Consider the following 17,443-nt stretch of genomic DNA (forward strand, 5'->3'; position numbering starts at 1 on the left):
TTGGCTTGAGACATTATCGAACTGAAGTTTCTAAAAAGTAATTAGAGGTAAAATGCTGCAATAAATTACTTACTTTTAAAATCTATTCTCTATATCAAAGCATCTTTCTAGTTAGCACTATCACAAAAAAAAAAGTCAGAAAGGAAAAATATAAACACCTCTAAAGGAATACCAGCGCTTTTACTCCAAAGTCCAGATATCAAAAAGTAATTAAGACTTGTCTTCATTTTTTATCAAGTGACATGAATTTTAAATGAATGGACATATTGGATATGAGAAGACATAAGGGATATAAGAAAGAAGAATTTGTTTTTGTTTTAGGTACCCCTCACTTTGTGTAACAATGTCACTTAAAAGATTCAAAATTAAAATTCTATTTCATAAAAGAGTAGGGATAATGGTAAGGACCAGCACCTTTCTTTATTTTGCCCTTTTCGAAGCCCTGAGGTATCAGCAGTAATGGGGCTACTGCAGCTCCAGGACTGCAAAAGAATCCTTATAAGGTTCTACAGCCAGAAGCAAAATTCCCTTCTTCCTCCTCAGCTCCCTGCACAGATACCAGATTTTATCTTAAGAGCTTTCTCTGAATACACACTTCATTCTTCCTCACCAATTTTAGATATGAAAGTATCATTCCTCATCTTGGTAAGTTGCTGGTATACAGAGAGAATTGCATATTGCTATCCTTTCTGTATGTACCTCAAGGAAGCAAGCAATAGTGTTATAAACTATAATTATTTTATTGCTGAGAGCATGGAATTGCACAGTAAAGCCTTAAACCTATTATTCACATTGCTCCTCCCAAAATTGTTACAAAATATTTAGTAGCTCACATACGATCATATTTTTCCTGCAGTGTACTTTAAGTAAAATAACATTAAAATAAAATAGTAATAATTAAATTTAAAATATCCAAAGATTTTTTAAAAATATATAGGTATTGTTTTCTCGCTAGTTATTATGTTGGATTTTTTAGTGATGAACATGTGAGAACTCCGCAATGTTTTCTCTGGCTTTCTATTTACTCCCTTCACTTCCACTAGGCTGAAAAGGAAAGCTCAGTGGTGCCAAGGCTCTGTAGTAGAACTGAGCCTTAATGCTCCTGCAGATGGGCCTACCACCTTCCTTTTTTATATGCTGCAAGCCAGAACATTTGCAGTGGTGGCTGCTGATTTACTGTGTGAAGGCTTCCACAAATGGCATTTCATAAAACACAGAGCTGAAAGGAAGATTAGAAAGAGTTGTGGAGGAAAACACAATGAAGCTAGGTAAACAGTTAAAATTTGTACATTCTTTCAGACTCTTTTATGGGTAGATATTAATACTTGCTCTTTTTTCAAAGGCTTTAAATCCAACAAATCTCCAAAGACAAATATTCTGGTGAAGATGGAGCGGGGAGATCAATAAATAGGTTTTAATTTTACAGAAATCCATGAATTATTTGGCCCACTGCTTTTTTAAATTTTCTGAATAAGTGACCCATCCCCTCCTGACCTCTATTCATTACTGGATTCTCTTTCTCAAAGGTCAGTATGAAGAATGTATGAGTTTCATGCTCTATGAAGTGTCCTGCCCTGTAACCCACCACTGCTGCCTGTTTCAAAAGAGCAATCCATCTGCAGAAGTGGAGGAGCTACTAGTTCCCACTTTTCATTGCTGATGGTAGTAGCCAGAAGTTATTAAATGAACTAAATGTGTTTTAAAGGGTAAAAGGGAAAAATAACAAAGATAGCTGTGTACGTTTTTCAACTACTTTTTTCTTGGCTGGCTACTCAAATGGTCTTAGCTAGGAATTGTCAATTGCATACGCAACTCTTGGGAGCTCAGCTCCAGGAGTGTAGCTCAGCACTGCCTGAACCACAGAAAATGCTTCTGCTCACATTCTTCCTGGGGAGAACTTTTGCAGAATGGACAAAAGGAAGAGAGGAATTGCTTCTGCACACCTAGTGGTAAGTGACTCATCTGGAAATTCTGACAACCACGCTGGTGAATAATGCAATTTACACTCTCAGTGCTGATTTGTTGTAAGCTTTCATGCCTGCGCACAGAGTAGTATCAGAAAGAGTTGTAGTTTTTGCTTCAAATGTAGCATTGGAACTGTGACACTCCAACTAATGTACATATAACAGAAATTTTGGAAAGTTTTCAGCCATAGCAATGTGGTTTTCTAAAAGAGGTTTATGCAGGAGAGTATAATATCCTTTCAAAACTAGTGATTGTTATCAACCTTCTAATCCACCGTCTACATAACATATCATGAATTATGTAGTTAAACTCTCATTTTCTCTGAAGCGCTGGTTTAATTATTTATCCATTTATGCTTTAAAGCATTGTGCCTGAATACAACCCAGGTCAAAATCACGAAAGTGGCATTCATCCCAGGAATTCTTCACAATCGGTCTAAAACCATCTGGTTTTGCTGCATGTTTCTTTGCACCCAGGAGCACTGGTTCTGACAGCAGCATATTTCTAATGCTGACATGTGAAGAACTAATCCACCAATTTGGATGCACACTTTACTATCTAGGTGTCACTGTTATACATCACACTGGCTCAGATACCAAAGAACAACAACAACAAATACATATCCATCATGACAAAATGTTATATTTATGGTTTGTGTACATGCATAAGTCAGCTGAACAACCATCTCTGGCCTCCACTCAAAATTCATTTATATGGATTGAATCAGCTTGTGATCATGCACAGAAAGATTGGCTTCTAATAGAAAGGCCTGGAGATACAGAGCCTCCCTCCTAGAAACACAGAGGCACAATCCAGAAGCAGACCTGTTCTCAACCTACAAGAATATTCACAAAGGAAAACAGAACTGTGATTTTTAAATTCATGAAACTCTTTCTTTTGTACTTATATTCTCCTTTTTATTATTTATAAGAAATCTTGGATCAGGTTTTCTCTGATATTTCTAAACAATGGCATACCAAACATTCCTGGCCCAGGAAATCCTTCCTCTTATGGGCTTCCTGAGTGGCAAATTGCAGGATGTAAAGAGGGAGGGATACATCACTGTATGGTTGCCCATTTGCTATACTCTTCCTGAGACATTTGTATTCAGCCATTACTGACAACGTGGTAGTAGAATAGATAGTCCATCATATAGCTGCTCATACATTCTCTTATACATTCAGTACTTTTCTAATTCTTGTATCTATGGGTGAGGTTTGTTCTCATCCTCATACTCTGAGAATTTCGTTTTCTCTGTTGTGCTTTTTCAGTCATGCAAAGAAGTCATGAAGAAAGAAATTAATTTTATTAGAAGCAATGAACTGCAATTTTCTCACAATCTGGATAATATAGCATTGAAGGCTCTGCCTATTATGAATGTCCTACTCTACTTTTATTAAGTTTTGATAATTCAAACAAAGTAGGAAAACTACTTATGGCCAGTGTTGCCAAGTTTCGAAATGCCATATTAGAATGAAATCTGATGTTTAATAAGCTGCTCCTGTCACCCATAGGATTTGGTGACATTGCTGCTCTGTTTAGCTTTTTGTTATAGTATTTGTATTTAGACTAAGCCTATACAGTGCTTCAACACGCTATCTAAATCTCATTTCTACATAAATCTTGTTCTTTTTGATAATGCTGGATCTGTCTGTAAATTTTTCTCTGTTCTCATTAGTGCTCAGATAACTTCTACAATCTCAGCATTATCTGTGTACAGCAGTAATATTTTGCTTGCTCTCCTACATCATCATTAGAAGAAACAAATAAGAAAGGAATTAAAACAATCTGTGCTATCCCACTGGCTAACTATTAAGTTCAGACTTTACTTACTAAGTTAAACAACCTACTGGTGTTAATACTAGATCAATACCAGTTGCATTCCCCTTCCTAGGCTTGAAGACAGCGATGACAGGCAAGAGGGAAGACAGGACTAGGCAAGAGAGAGGCAAAGTAGGCAGAGAGCAAAAGATGGAGACAGCTGAATTACCTACAGGGCAGAAGGTATTCACAATATCACAAGTTGCAGGAAGTTTCTCTAAGGGAACAAGTGTTCTCAATCCTGCTGTTAAGAGAAATTGAGGTCATCCCATAACATACAAAAGTTAGCCATACACTCAGGACTGAATTCTAAGGTTTGGACTCGGAAAAACATTCCAATTCAGGATAGCATTTGCACAAGTCAGTAAAGTAAAATTTAAGCACATAAAACATAGCCACTTTGAAGATTGCTAAACTCAAGCATGTGACTAAAAACTTTCCTGAAGATCCCAACCACTACAGCAAATTCTTAGCTGTATTCCTATTTCAGTACCATTCACTGATCTTGATACTAAATGGTAGAAACAAATTTGTCTAGAAGTTTCGTTTCTCATAAACTTATGCTGCTGATAAGAATACACTATTTTCTGTTCATTTGTTTTTCTTCAGTATTTTCCTTCCTCCTGAGCAACAAGTATTCCTATAATGTAGAAAATAAGAATATTCTTCACTTCAAGGAGAAGAAAAAGGGCAGTAGAGGTATTTAAATAGAAAGTTCCTACAGAGTAGTGAAATAAGCTTAGAAAAATATTATCCAAATGTGTATCTTCTACAAAAGCAAAACATTTTCTTACACAAATTACAGTCCATGGTAAAGTCATACCTTAAAATACTTCTACATATAAGAAATCAAAGCATCACTTTATGACACATATATATTTAATACATGATTTAGCAGGTAACGTACGGTGCCAATAAGCAATTGTCACTGAAATCTTAGGTCAGTCAGTTATCCATAAATTAAAAAATTATTTCCCACTATGATGCATTAACCACTACATGTAAGAAACAGAATTCCATTATTTTAAATTAGTTCAGGCTCCTTCTTACCTCCAGATAAAATAACCCTGAAAATAGTTTATACATTAAATTTTAAATAACTGAAAGTATTAGAAGATTTATCATTCCAGAACAACAGGATCTTAAAAATATTTTGAAATCTGACAGAAGAAAAATAATGGTAGTAAGCTAAAGGTGAAAGGCTATCTTGAATATAGTACAATTTGTCTCCGATATGATTTATAGACCCAACTTGCAACATGATAGCAAAAATAAGGTTTTTCTTGGAGGTGCCTGAGGTCTACAAATCTCATTACTGTCATTTCTTTTCCATCTCTTAAATGTAATAGCATTTATTTTTAAAAGACTAAACAAATGTTGATGCACATATCTAAAATAGTCTCTATAGCACTCTCTTCATTCTACAAACTTCTCGTGTACTTATTACCCATCTTTGAATTTATACCATTTATAAAACAAATATCTAATCCCGTAAATACTGAAATTTGTTTTGAAGTAATAAAAATGTATTATGGAGACAAACAACAAGTGGATTTACTTTATTATTATTATTACTATTAACAGCATCTTCAGAACAGTTTTAGGAGTATTTTCAATCACGTCTACTTTACGTAAACTGTCAATAATGAAGGCGCTATATTGGAAATAAAATATTTAAAAATGAACTCCGTTTGGAAGTGTTACACTGGAACTTGTCTTCGATTAAAAAAGCAAAAATTTTAAATAACTGACAAGAGGAACACTTAAGGCCTAGGGATATGCCAACATCTGTAATAATGTATACTTCAATTTTGTCGTGTAAAACATATCTGGTAGATGCAAACCATTTAAGGTAGATAGAAGTAGTAGTAAAGAAAAAAAATCAATTATTAGGCAAATGATGCCTTAGAAAGATTCTAAAACAAAACTTTCTAAAGGGATGCTACACATATATTCAGAGATACATCTTTATGCAAATTTAGGTTGGAGGTAGAGATGGTGTTAAGAAATAATAGATAAATTGATCCAGTCGTCTAGCATTGAGCAGGTATGTGCAAAAGTCACAGGAGATAAAACAGTGTTCTCCAGCAACACATTTTTTTAATGATGATTAAAATTCTTATTTAACATTGATATTGGCACAGCAAAATTGGCACAGCTCTTGAAGGGATTTCTGCACATGGGTAATAAGCATTCCCATCCCTTCAGGTCTTTCATTAAGACTATCAGAAATGTAATGTTTCAAAAGTTAATTTGCCTGAGGCATCTCTACAACTAAAAGAACATGGAGACAACACACATGCTCTACCATTTATGATACTCTGGAGAGCAGCTGTGCGTCATGTCCCTAGGAGGCATACCAGCTAAGCCATTCACATTGTCCCCAGGAAATGCTCTGCTTTGCCTATTTGCATTCTCCCATCACAAATTCTGTCTTTCAAACAATGAGACAATTATATGTTCATTTTGTTCACATACAGAAATATAATGCTTGTTCACTGCCTCTAACCTAGGAGTAAGAATTCAACTTTCTGTAGACTTTAATTTGCTTTCTCTTGGACAAAGTAATAACCAGAAAAGCCCAGTGGGACATTTTACTTTTCAAACTATCAACATGCCCTAACTTCAAAAAATCCCAAGTAAAATATTTAGTTTTTCAGAGGTAATGAAATTGTCACACAATGTGTAAACAGCATTTAAGCACTAAACATTAAAAATATAAGTACTCACAGTAACATGTTCCCCTAAGTGGATTTCCAAGATACCTATTTTCAGAGTCACAGCTGCAGGGGGGAAAAGACAAAACCAAACATTCCCATTAAACACAGCATAGTTTTAACACAAATGCAGCTAAAATATTTATTCCAAATATCTTGACTTTGATTACTAGCAATGCAAGCACAGGGAAATAAAGGTATTTGATATAGTTCTTAATCACGGTGTGCTACTATCTGGAAGCACCTCTCTCTCCTTTCAAAAGAAACTCAGAGTGACTTGGCTCTTGAATAAGGCACTGCAGTCATGCTTAAAATGGATGCCTACTGTAGGACTCACCTCAGGTGGTATGTCTCCACTAATGAATAAAGGGGAGCCAGGCAGGGAGGCTGAGCACAGAATCTCTAATTATCTGTGCTGCCTCAGGGATTGCTCACCCCCTGGCTGGTTTTGATCCCTCCACTGGCTTTCTCCAAGATAGCTGAGTCAGGGGGATCATTCACTTCAGAAACTTACATCTCCCTCTAACATACACAGTCCTGAAACACCACCAGAGCAGGCTTTGCTCCTGACACCTTCCACACATGCTCATGCTATTCCTTCAAAATACCCATAAGCATTAAATAATGACTACATTTTCACAGAATTACAGAGAACCTAGACATGCTCCAAAGCTATGCAGACTGCTCTAGATAGGCTAGTCCTAAGCTACCTTGCTGTAACTAGTCCATGACAACTGTTTCTGAGGCCAGAAATTGAAGCTGGGTATGTAGCACCATAAGCACAGAGGTGTCTCAGCTACTCAGCTTCTCTGAATTTCAGAGGCAGTTGCTTCTTGTCATTGACCAGGACAGGGCATCAGGTGAAAATTAGGCTGAATACAGTGTACTGTATTCAGATTGGTGCTGCTGCAAAACATATACATGAAAAAAAAATGGAAAAATATCTTTCTTACAAATAAAGATACATGGTTGTATTCAGAGACACAGAATATCCTACAGAATATCATAGTGATCAAATTAAGTTACATAACATTTCACTAAAAACACCACATGTTAATACAAAATGATTACCCTGCTCTTGGCTTTCTTGGTTATTTCACAGAAGTCTCCAGCAAGATTATAATTTTCTATTAAATATACAGAATGGTTCATAAAACAAAGAGAAAACTTATCACTGCCTATTAAATTTCATAGAAATATTTTCCCACAGGAAATCTGGCTCAGTTAATACCTTGGACTACTTTTTCATTACTTTGCTCTCTTAGAGAAACTGAAATTGCAAGGATATTTTTGTTGTTTTTTGTTATGTTATTTGTGAGTAATATTAAAAAACTTTCTCACTTAGATGTCATATCAGCTAACCAGTTGCAAACTGTAGAATAATGTTTTCCTTCCTGTTGCTCTCTTCAATAGTTTTCTAACTGGTGTTTGTTACCGTATTCACTGTTATTTAAAAACAGGTCGAGAACCTCCCTGAATCTTTGCTACAATATCATAATGAAAATAATCAACAGATCAACAGTAGTACTAAAACAAAACCAAAACAGAACACACACACAAAAAAAAGTACCTATGTTCTGGACTCTGTCCTTGCCCATTCCTATTCTCATGTCAGTGAGAGAGAGAGACCTCTTTGCAGAGTAAGCTACACCGAAATTCACCACCATTACTTTGGCATAGAAAAAAAACCTTTTCCCTAAACTCCAAGAAACCAAAAAGGCATATGCTTTAATTTTAGGACAAAACTTATGGTCTTGTCCACAAGAAACCTACAGTCCTTTCCAGAGTATTTGGAAAGTGGGACTGATGCTGAAATCTCTCTTGCATGTACTTACAAAGGAGATGATAGAACTATCTCAAGTAATAGCATGGGGTCTGCCTGATGAACTTTTTCCAAAGATTACAAAATACTAAATTCTTTAAACAGACTAGCCTCATAAAAATATTTGAATATTTGTCTGAAAGTGCCATTAGGTTGGCAATTTCGAAAGAAATAATTAAGGGAAAAAGATCTTTTTTAATGAGGATTTTAAAAGAATATATTTTTCTTTCATTGTATGCATGATTTTTTCCATCTTACCTATTACACCAAAAAGACAGTATATCATGTAACAAATTATAATGATAGAGATTACTGTAACAGGAAGTTTTTATTTATTTTTTACCCCTCCAAATTGCTTCAAAGGCAGAAGTAGAATATTACAAGACAAGCAGTATTCAGAATATATATTGTTGTTGGTTTTTGTTGTGTTTTTTTTTTTTTTAACACCAGAATACCAAAAAAAATCACATAAACAACTGTGTATTCAGAGTCTGAAAAAAAGGGAAAAAAGATCTTAGCTTGCTACTTGCTGATCATATCACTACATAATGTATTACATGGAAGAACAGTGTCCGACCACCTGTAGCAATATTCCATCGTGGGACATTAACAACATTCCATCATGGGCCAAAAAACAAACTCTGCTATGAACACTTGCTGGCCACAACACTCACTTGTGCTAACTTGTCCCAGGATCTGAAAGAAGCTTAATTTGTTCCCAGAATGGGACTTTTCTTTCCTTTTTTCTTTCTTTTTCTTGAAAATGTCTATAGAAAAGAAAGCTATTTCCATACAGCTTCCCTTCACCACTCAGCTACCTTTCTAATCAGACGACAAACCCAAGGATTTCCAGCATCACGCACATATCTTTCTATTTACATTACAGAAAACAAAACAAAACAACCACCAGAGAATACATAAAATCCACGAAAATCAACCACAGGTTTCACTACTCAAACAAACACACAAAAGAATGCTTAATACGAGAATTGTTAGGTATGTAACATTTTTGCAATGTAAACATATTCATAAATATTCAAACACCAATAATTATTAATTTCCTGACAATTTTGGTAGTGATCTTCAAGAATCTTGAGGGCAAAATTGAAAACAATTTTACATCTAGCCATGATGAAATGATAAAATAGGCATAATAAAAAAAATGAATTACACCACAGTAAGTATTTTGATATATTTTCATATACATTGTACTTTCTGTATCGGGTGTGTTGCAAAATTTGTTGTACTTAAGGAGTTAGTGATCTTAGGCAAGCCATGCCTTGTCAACTGTCTTGTGGAGCCTGCACATAAGCATGAGCAAGTGCACACAATATGGGAGGAAGAAGGAACCTCTCTGTGGGCAGGATCTGTGCAGCATGCCAAGGAAAATGCATCCAGAGATCATCCAGTGCTGCCTGAACCAGGAGTTCTCAGCATCTGAAGGGATGTAAAATTTACTATTTGTATTCCCCCTCTTTTTCTATCTTATTAAAACATCTACTTTATTATGCTATTTGTTGTCTCTCCTTTCTTATTGAAATACAGAGAAAAAAAAACAAAAACTTGCATCACCTCTCTTACACTCTCCCTCTGTCCCCTGGTGCAAAACACTTTCATAATGTATATTAGCAGTAGCGTGAGGCAGAGTTCTTACTAATTAAGGACGTCAACTTTAATACAAAATAGAACTATTCAAAAGATACTATGAAAACACTTAGTTTTCACTACAGTAAAAAGATGAAACTAATAGGTTTAGGAATACATCTAAAATCATACATGTGAGTATATATAGTAGGTTCTGACTAAATTTAGCTTTGTCTTTAAATCCTACCCTGCTTCATTAAGCATATGCATTGCTCTGCATTAGTCACTAATTACGGTTCCAATTACAACATTTTCTATTTGCTGATTTTTTTCTTTATAAGCTTCCCTCATTGTAGAAATTTTTGTACATTTTCCAAAAGACAGTTACAGATTTGACCATATCTGAAGCATAATATATGCCTCATATCTGTGAATTGGGAGTTATGCTGGCTGTTTTATGTGCCATAGGGCTATGGTCATTTGCTTTAAGTGGTAATAATGAATGAGCAGTTCCACTCCGGCACGCCTCCAGAGACAGCTCCCATTTACAAGGACAAATGGAGGAATGCTCCTACCAGGTTAGATACAAGTTCTATGGTTTATTCCAGTATGAAGGTATTCATCGAGCTCACTGACCTTCTCACGGCCTGCTATAAACAGTTATCCTCCAACCTCTCCCTCAATTATCCTTTCAAAACTAAACCACTTTCTTCTCCACTCCCAGTACTTCCTGGGAGTTCGAAACAGAAATCAGCATTAAATTGGTAATGTATTGGCAAAGTTAACTGTTTATGCATTTGTCCAGAACTTTTTGACATTCTTTTCAAATACCATAAATGTCTCCAAGAGCATGTGTACATTAAGACTCACAGATTTTAATTTATGTTAACGGATGAAAGGCCTTTTTTGTAAGAGTACATTTACAAATGATCCTGTGATCGAGCTTCATAATGTGTATGATTTTGCACACTATATCAACATCTTTAAAACTTAAGAAAGCTAAAGAAATGGCAAATATATAAGGTCTATTTTTATTGTGCTTACTGGTATCTCCTTTAATCAAGTACTTTCCATTACTTTATGTAAATAAACATAACACCAACCTAGATGTGATCTAGACTAAAGATGTGATCATCTGGAGACCTTCTTATAACAATTCACCTAACCTTTGATCATGAAGGCAGGATTTTCTGCAGTTCTGCTGCCCCAACTAATTGCTAAGCCTTTTCTTTCAATTAAAAGTGAAGCAAAAAGGAAAGGGGGAATGGAAGGAGTAACATGAGTACTGCAGTCTCTAACTGCATTTGTTTGTAATGCCAAACTGTCAGGGAAGACAAAAACGTGTCAGATGGGTGTACTAGATTTATCGGATCCTGTTTTGGCCTAGATATAGGCAACTCTACTATGACAACCCATAACTCATACTGTGTCCCTCTGACTGAGATTTTTGATAGGCAAAAATTGACACAGTATTCTACAGAATCCAGGGAAGAACCATCATATTTCTGACCTTCAGATAGTCATAGACAACTCTCGGACTGATTTTTCCTGGGTTCTCAGCACTACAACTGGAACAAGTTGCTGAAAAATAAAGACCAAAGGTCCTAGAAAGCTCTTCCAGGGCCCTGACTAGTGGCCCCATATTTTAGAGGAGTTATAATGTCCTCTAGGACTACTGTTCATCATCTGCTGTAGTGTTCTGCCATGTTCTAGCTTTTATTTCTCATTCTGCCTCCTGTCTAGCCAGTGGTCTTGTTCCTGCTGTCGTCTTCCATGCAGAATTCCTGCTTCTGATGTACCCGTCCCAGCTCCTGATGGTGAGAACAATCTGTTTTCATTCTATATTCCCAACACCACAGTGGTATGACACTATGATTATTTTTTTTTTTAATATTGAAATACTATTCAACATAATTTGGTTACTCGGCACACCTTGCAACCAAAAGTTCAGCACTGTTTGTAAAACTAAACTTAGATTACTCTAACCACACACTTTGACATATGGCATCATAGCCAGACTATGAAGCATTACGACATACTACTACATATTACTGCACTTAAATCACATATTTAAAGCCACTAGCTGTAATTGACTGTACTTCATAGCACTTTGGGAGAAATGCCATAGAAACTAGCTATTTTCAGCTCAGGATTGGTGAGCCCTGAATTAAAGCACCAACAATGGCAGATACTGGTCTTGGGATATTAACCAGTTCAGAACAGTAAGCAAGTGATACCTGCAGTCCTGATTCACATTTTTACAAGAGAACAGAATTCCCAGGTCTTGAGCTAGGCCTGCTTGGTTTCAATAGTTTTTATACAAAACTACCAAGGAACAGCCACATCTTCCAACCATGAAACTTCCTAGGTCTGCAATGGTTAGACAGACTTGGTCAGTGAATGTGAGTGATCCAACAGCCAGCAGAGCTTTGCTACACCAGAAAACCACCTGTTGCATGTATTGGAAGTTCAAATACATTTAAAAGATTCAGAAGCAGCATTATTCTTCCACTAAAGTGCTAAGATTCAAATATAATAATTGAATTTTGATGATATATTTACTGAAAAATGTATTGTATGTCAAATTAATGTGCTTTGTCATTTGCAAGTGCATATAATGATGTCTCGAAACAATGTTTTTTCTATAGATTAATTTGTCTCTTCTTCATATAATTCATGAAAAAAGGCCTAGGCCAGTAATGTATATATTTAATCTAGGCTGATCTCACCAGGAGAAAAAAATATATACATATTCTAGCTTCATAAGCAGATTTTCCACTTCCAAATTTCCCTCACTGTATTCAAATCCTTTTTCTCCAGAAGATCAAAAATAGTGTTACAAGGTTTTTGTATATTCCTTGAAGTAATGATATTTCAATCATAAAAGGCATTGCACTACAGGAGAAAACAAACTTTAAAACAGGTGAAAAACTTATCACATAATTAACTAATTATATGTAATTAACATAATTAAATGATTTTTTTAATGAGATCAAATATGATTTTTTAACAAACTTAAGATTGTATTTACATCTCTTCCCCTGTACAGGAATTATGTGAACTACAGTCATCATTTGGAACTACCTGGACACACACAAAAAAAGAAGTATATATTTTAGTGAACCTTTATGAATTAGAAACAAAATGGATTTCACGAGGCCAGTGATTTGTTACTACTTACTCTGAACCAGAAAACCTCGTGCCCACGGCCTTATCCTATGCTGCTGGCACTCTTTGCAAATGTCCATGTTTCTGGCAGCAATGCACACAAACTTTTATGGATGTAAAAGGGTGAATTTGGAAGAGCAGACCTCCCTCCTATCAGAAACTGTTCTTTCAAAGTAGGGAACAAGAAATTTGGACATTTCTTCTTTTGCATTTAAAAGATTTAAGAGAAAATTCTCATCCTAAAGATAAAGTTGAATAACTAAAATCTAATCCAATATCTACAGTTTTAGGTGAACATGATTGGAAAACTTTAACTGAATAAAGTATACTGTAAGTATACTTTATATATATACACTTCATATATATATATATTTATATACTTTAATATACTTTAGCATAAAGTACATAACAAAGATTTAAAAAAAAAATTCTATTTTTTCAAGAATAAGCCTTTACAATGGTCTTGATTCCCTTGTATATGAGGAACTATGCATAGGAACAGGTTGTTTGATTACATAAAAATGGTGACACACAACATGGAGAAGACTGAGGTACTGAACACCTTCCTCATTCAGCAAATTGCTTTCAAGATTTTGGGGAAGTATCTAGAGTAGAACTTGGTATCTGCAGTCATGAACTGTAGATCTAATACCTCTTTTGGGGTGGTATGGGCGTGTATGTGTGTTGGGAAGCAGAGTGGGGAGAGGCTGAAATGCCTGTCATAGAAAATTTCCTTCTGGCAGACCTTTCAATCACATTGTCTCTGGAGCCCAGAGAGAAGCACAGCTCAGCTTCTCTGATTGTCAGTCACATTCCAGGTTGCAAGCATCCCGAAAATTTGCTAGCACATGACTTTATAGGGAAACATTGTCCCTAAAGTAAACAGGGGTGTCTCAGCTATAAGTATTGGCTAGAATTTGTAAGATGCACTAAAATATACACTCCTTGAACTAGACACGCTTGAAAAATGATACAGCAAAGAAAAAGACTGTAATTAATTACAAAACTAAGAAATCTAAGATACAGAAATGTCAGAGACTAGACCTGTTCTCAGCATACTTTTTCTAGATTAAAATGGTCTTCCGGTATATGACAATATTTTACGCATTTCAGTATTTTTATATTACATCACAACAATAACGATTTATTATAGAAAAACCTTATTACATTTACTATCTAAAGATAGTCTACCTTTCTTCATAGCTGCAAAAAGTCAAATATTAATAATAGCAATGACAAATTCAGAATTTAAATAGTTTTTTTCTAAAACACCTCTCACCAATGTACATCTGAATAATTACAAAAGGGACACAAAGCTAAGAAAAAAAACAACAAAAACGAGATTTTTGAAACAAGACGTGAGAAGAGACTCTTGCAAGGTTTTGCATCTTCAGATGTCAACAAACTCGAACTATTAAAACTATGCAATTCTATAGCATTACCTATTAAAACTACTCTCCCCTGCAATGACTAATCTCAGAGAATATGCTTGCAACTATTCCATGGGTGAAAGTCTTTTGACTTCCCATGGCTTTTTGATACCATGGCTTTCAGTCTGTCCCAAACACACTTTGCACTACAGGAATCTAAATTCCCTTGTATTTGAAGAAACGTATATAGGAACAGATTGTTTGATTACATAAAAATGGTCACACAAGGAAAAGGCTGAGGTACTGAATGCCTTCTTCATTCAGTAGATTGCTTTAAAGATTTTTGGTTTATTTTGGGGAATAAAAACACTATTTATGTACGTGATGATGCTGTACGTACCCTATAATTTCTAGAAGACACCTAGACATGCAAGTTACTTTCTCTCTTCCCACTTCGAATTTTATAAGGTAATTTTGAACATTTTCTTGTCATGTAAGTCTATGATTTATCTCAATATGGCAATTAATACTTTTCAAAAACTGCCTAAGACAATAATGATGATTCAGAAGCAAAGAGCACTGCCAATTTCAAGTAGAGAGTGGCTGCTCATGCATGTCCAAATGTTTTTTATATAAGGAGTTAGTTCAATGGTCCTTGTGTGACCCTTCCAACTTGGAATATTCTATGATTCTATACTATATCAAATTTTAGAAAATGGTGATGTTATCCAAGTTATTTCTCTACCTGTAACAACAATTTACGCAATGTTAATGGCTTCTTGTAGTATGAATATGAAGAATAAATGTTACAGAAATTTACGTGTATTACACAGTGCAACTAGGAAGCTATCATTCTTCCTGTTAGGAGGCCAAAACTCAGTTTGTTACATGATGTTTCCAAATCATACTTTCTATGTTCTAGGTGACTATGGAGTTTCTGACTTGTTATTCCGTATGTTCATAATTAATCATACTTATCATATTTGTTCCTTCCAAACTCCTAGCTCCTTCCTGTTCTTCTGGCCTTTAAAACCACATATTGTTGTCCTTTGGACTACTTCAATATCTATAAGTCTACCCCATATGTTGTTCTGACAAATTCTTTTCCTGCCTAGTGTTAATCTTCCTGTCACTTTTTCTTTACTCTCCCACTCCATACATGGGAAAGTCCATGAAATTCATGTCTTATGCCTACTATTGTTCTGCCATAACCGTGTCTGTCTTCCTTTCAAGTCCTTTTTAATATCTAAGATATCAACCCCATCTACCCTGCACCATCTTTTATTTGACTTTATTAAAAAAAAAAAAAAAGATACCAATCCAAGAGATACAGAAATATCTATTAAGAATAGAACACACAGAAGTGTATGGGTGGTTGGAGAAAGTATAAAGATCAATAAACATGTTCACTTTCCTCTGGTCCCCTTCCTATGAAGGGCCCTGATCTCCATTAGCCCAATATAGTCCAGAATCTTGTAAATTTCCTGGAGCAGAGATGACACTGATACTCCTTTATGAAGTGCCAAATAAGCGGAAATAAATGTTATTGTCTATGTTGCAACAAAAACAGTATATCTTCCAATACTTCCAGTCTTGTCTGGCTCTACTAAAAATGCTATCTTCCCATTAAGAAGAAAAGTTAAAATAAATAGCTGTAAAAATGAAAGAAAAGTTTACTAAAAATCATATTATAGCTTCATGGCAGGTTACTGCAAAGTATTTTATAACAGGAATCCTTGTCTGTCAGTCTTGAACATAGTTCAAACTCTGTTTATGTTGCTTTTGATGGGCAGGCTGCAGAGAACTACCATGAACAACAATGCTTTCTCCTGTACAAGTACAGTGAAGAACAAAGTCTTTGAATCTGTAAGTAATCCAAATGACTTTCCAAATGGCAATTCACATAATAAAGCACTTTTCAAAACAATTGGGCACAAAATCTCACCCTAAACAATGACAGAATGAGAAGGAAAGAAAAGTGTTAGCTACAACAACTTGCAATGGATGACTAAATTGCAATGGATGAGAAAATTCTTGCACCCCAGCTGGGAGTAAGTGAGAAGATAAAAAGACTTCTCAAAGAGCAATTTTATCATCCTAGACTGCATCTCAAAGATTTGGTCCCTCTACAAAGAGGCTATAGGACAGCAGCTGGGGTTGGATTTACAACTAGTAAGTCATCTCCCATGTTTTGCAAACATCACACTAGATGCTTAAGAAAAATGGCTATTCTATGGCTAGAATTACCTGAGATGTGTATATTTCAGTAGGAACAATCAGGTATTTTATAGAAAATAAGGTGCTTTCTTTACTTCCTGTTTGTCTCAAATTTCCTGTCCAAATATTTTTATAATTAATATGCTTCAAAGTATTCCAAAACTTTGTACCTTTCTAACGGCTGATGAAAAATAAAATCTGCCTACTTAAACTGCCATAATACAGTTCTAAGCAAATAGCCTGGACAGCTGAAACATGTTACTTCCATAGGGCCATGCTAAACAAAACACTTTCACAGCTGAAAAATTTGATAGCTGTTTATTATTTATTATGTTCTAACTAAATACCTTAGTAAAAATACCACTCTTACGATCTAAGATTAACTAGTTATAAGACCAGCTACTTGTCTCTGTGTGATAGGAAATTTAAAAAAAAAAGGGGGGGGGGGGAAGGAAAACTGCTGTAACAAAATGCTTTAGTGCATCCCTGGAACTGATGAATGTGGTAGATTAAAGGGGGGAAAAAAATCAGGATTACAGAGTACTGAAATTTACTCAAACAGGGACCTTTTTTTGACATCAGAGGCAAATAAAGACAACCCAGGAGGCATCCAAAAATCCTGTTTGGTAATCCAAACATACAGTAGAGTTGGGATATTACTGGTGCAGAGATTGTGTGGGAACAGTTAAGGCCTAATCCCTTCACAAATCTCTATTTCACCAGCCTTGAGCATTTCTATTTTCTATCCGTCATTTTCTGACTGACTGTTGGGTTTGCTT

At 35.3% G+C, this 17,443-nt stretch overlaps 1 protein-coding gene and 1 long non-coding RNA gene across 5 annotated transcripts in view; one reads left to right on the forward strand and one right to left on the reverse strand.

Annotated features, from left to right (window-relative positions):
• ATRNL1 (attractin like 1) overlaps positions 1 to 17,443 on the reverse strand; it is a 492,744-nt gene that overhangs the window by 303,685 nt on the left and 171,616 nt on the right. For all 4 annotated transcript variants that reach the window (XM_035547698.2, XM_050711915.1, XM_035547701.2 and 1 more), the window contains one exon: positions 6,517 to 6,569. In XM_035547698.2, the coding sequence (XP_035403591.1) occupies positions 6,517 to 6,569 (53 nt within the window). The remainder of the gene's footprint in view (positions 1 to 6,516; positions 6,570 to 17,443) is intronic.
• LOC118248588 (uncharacterized) lies at positions 1,768 to 13,120 on the forward strand. Its single transcript, XR_004778798.1, has 3 exons — positions 1,768 to 1,949; positions 11,653 to 11,726; positions 12,959 to 13,120. It is a non-coding gene; the product is annotated as an uncharacterized LOC118248588 (long non-coding RNA).

This window comes from Cygnus atratus, chromosome 7, assembly GCF_013377495.2.
Source record: "Cygnus atratus isolate AKBS03 ecotype Queensland, Australia chromosome 7, CAtr_DNAZoo_HiC_assembly, whole genome shotgun sequence".
NCBI lineage: Eukaryota > Metazoa > Chordata > Aves > Anseriformes > Anatidae > Cygnus > Cygnus atratus.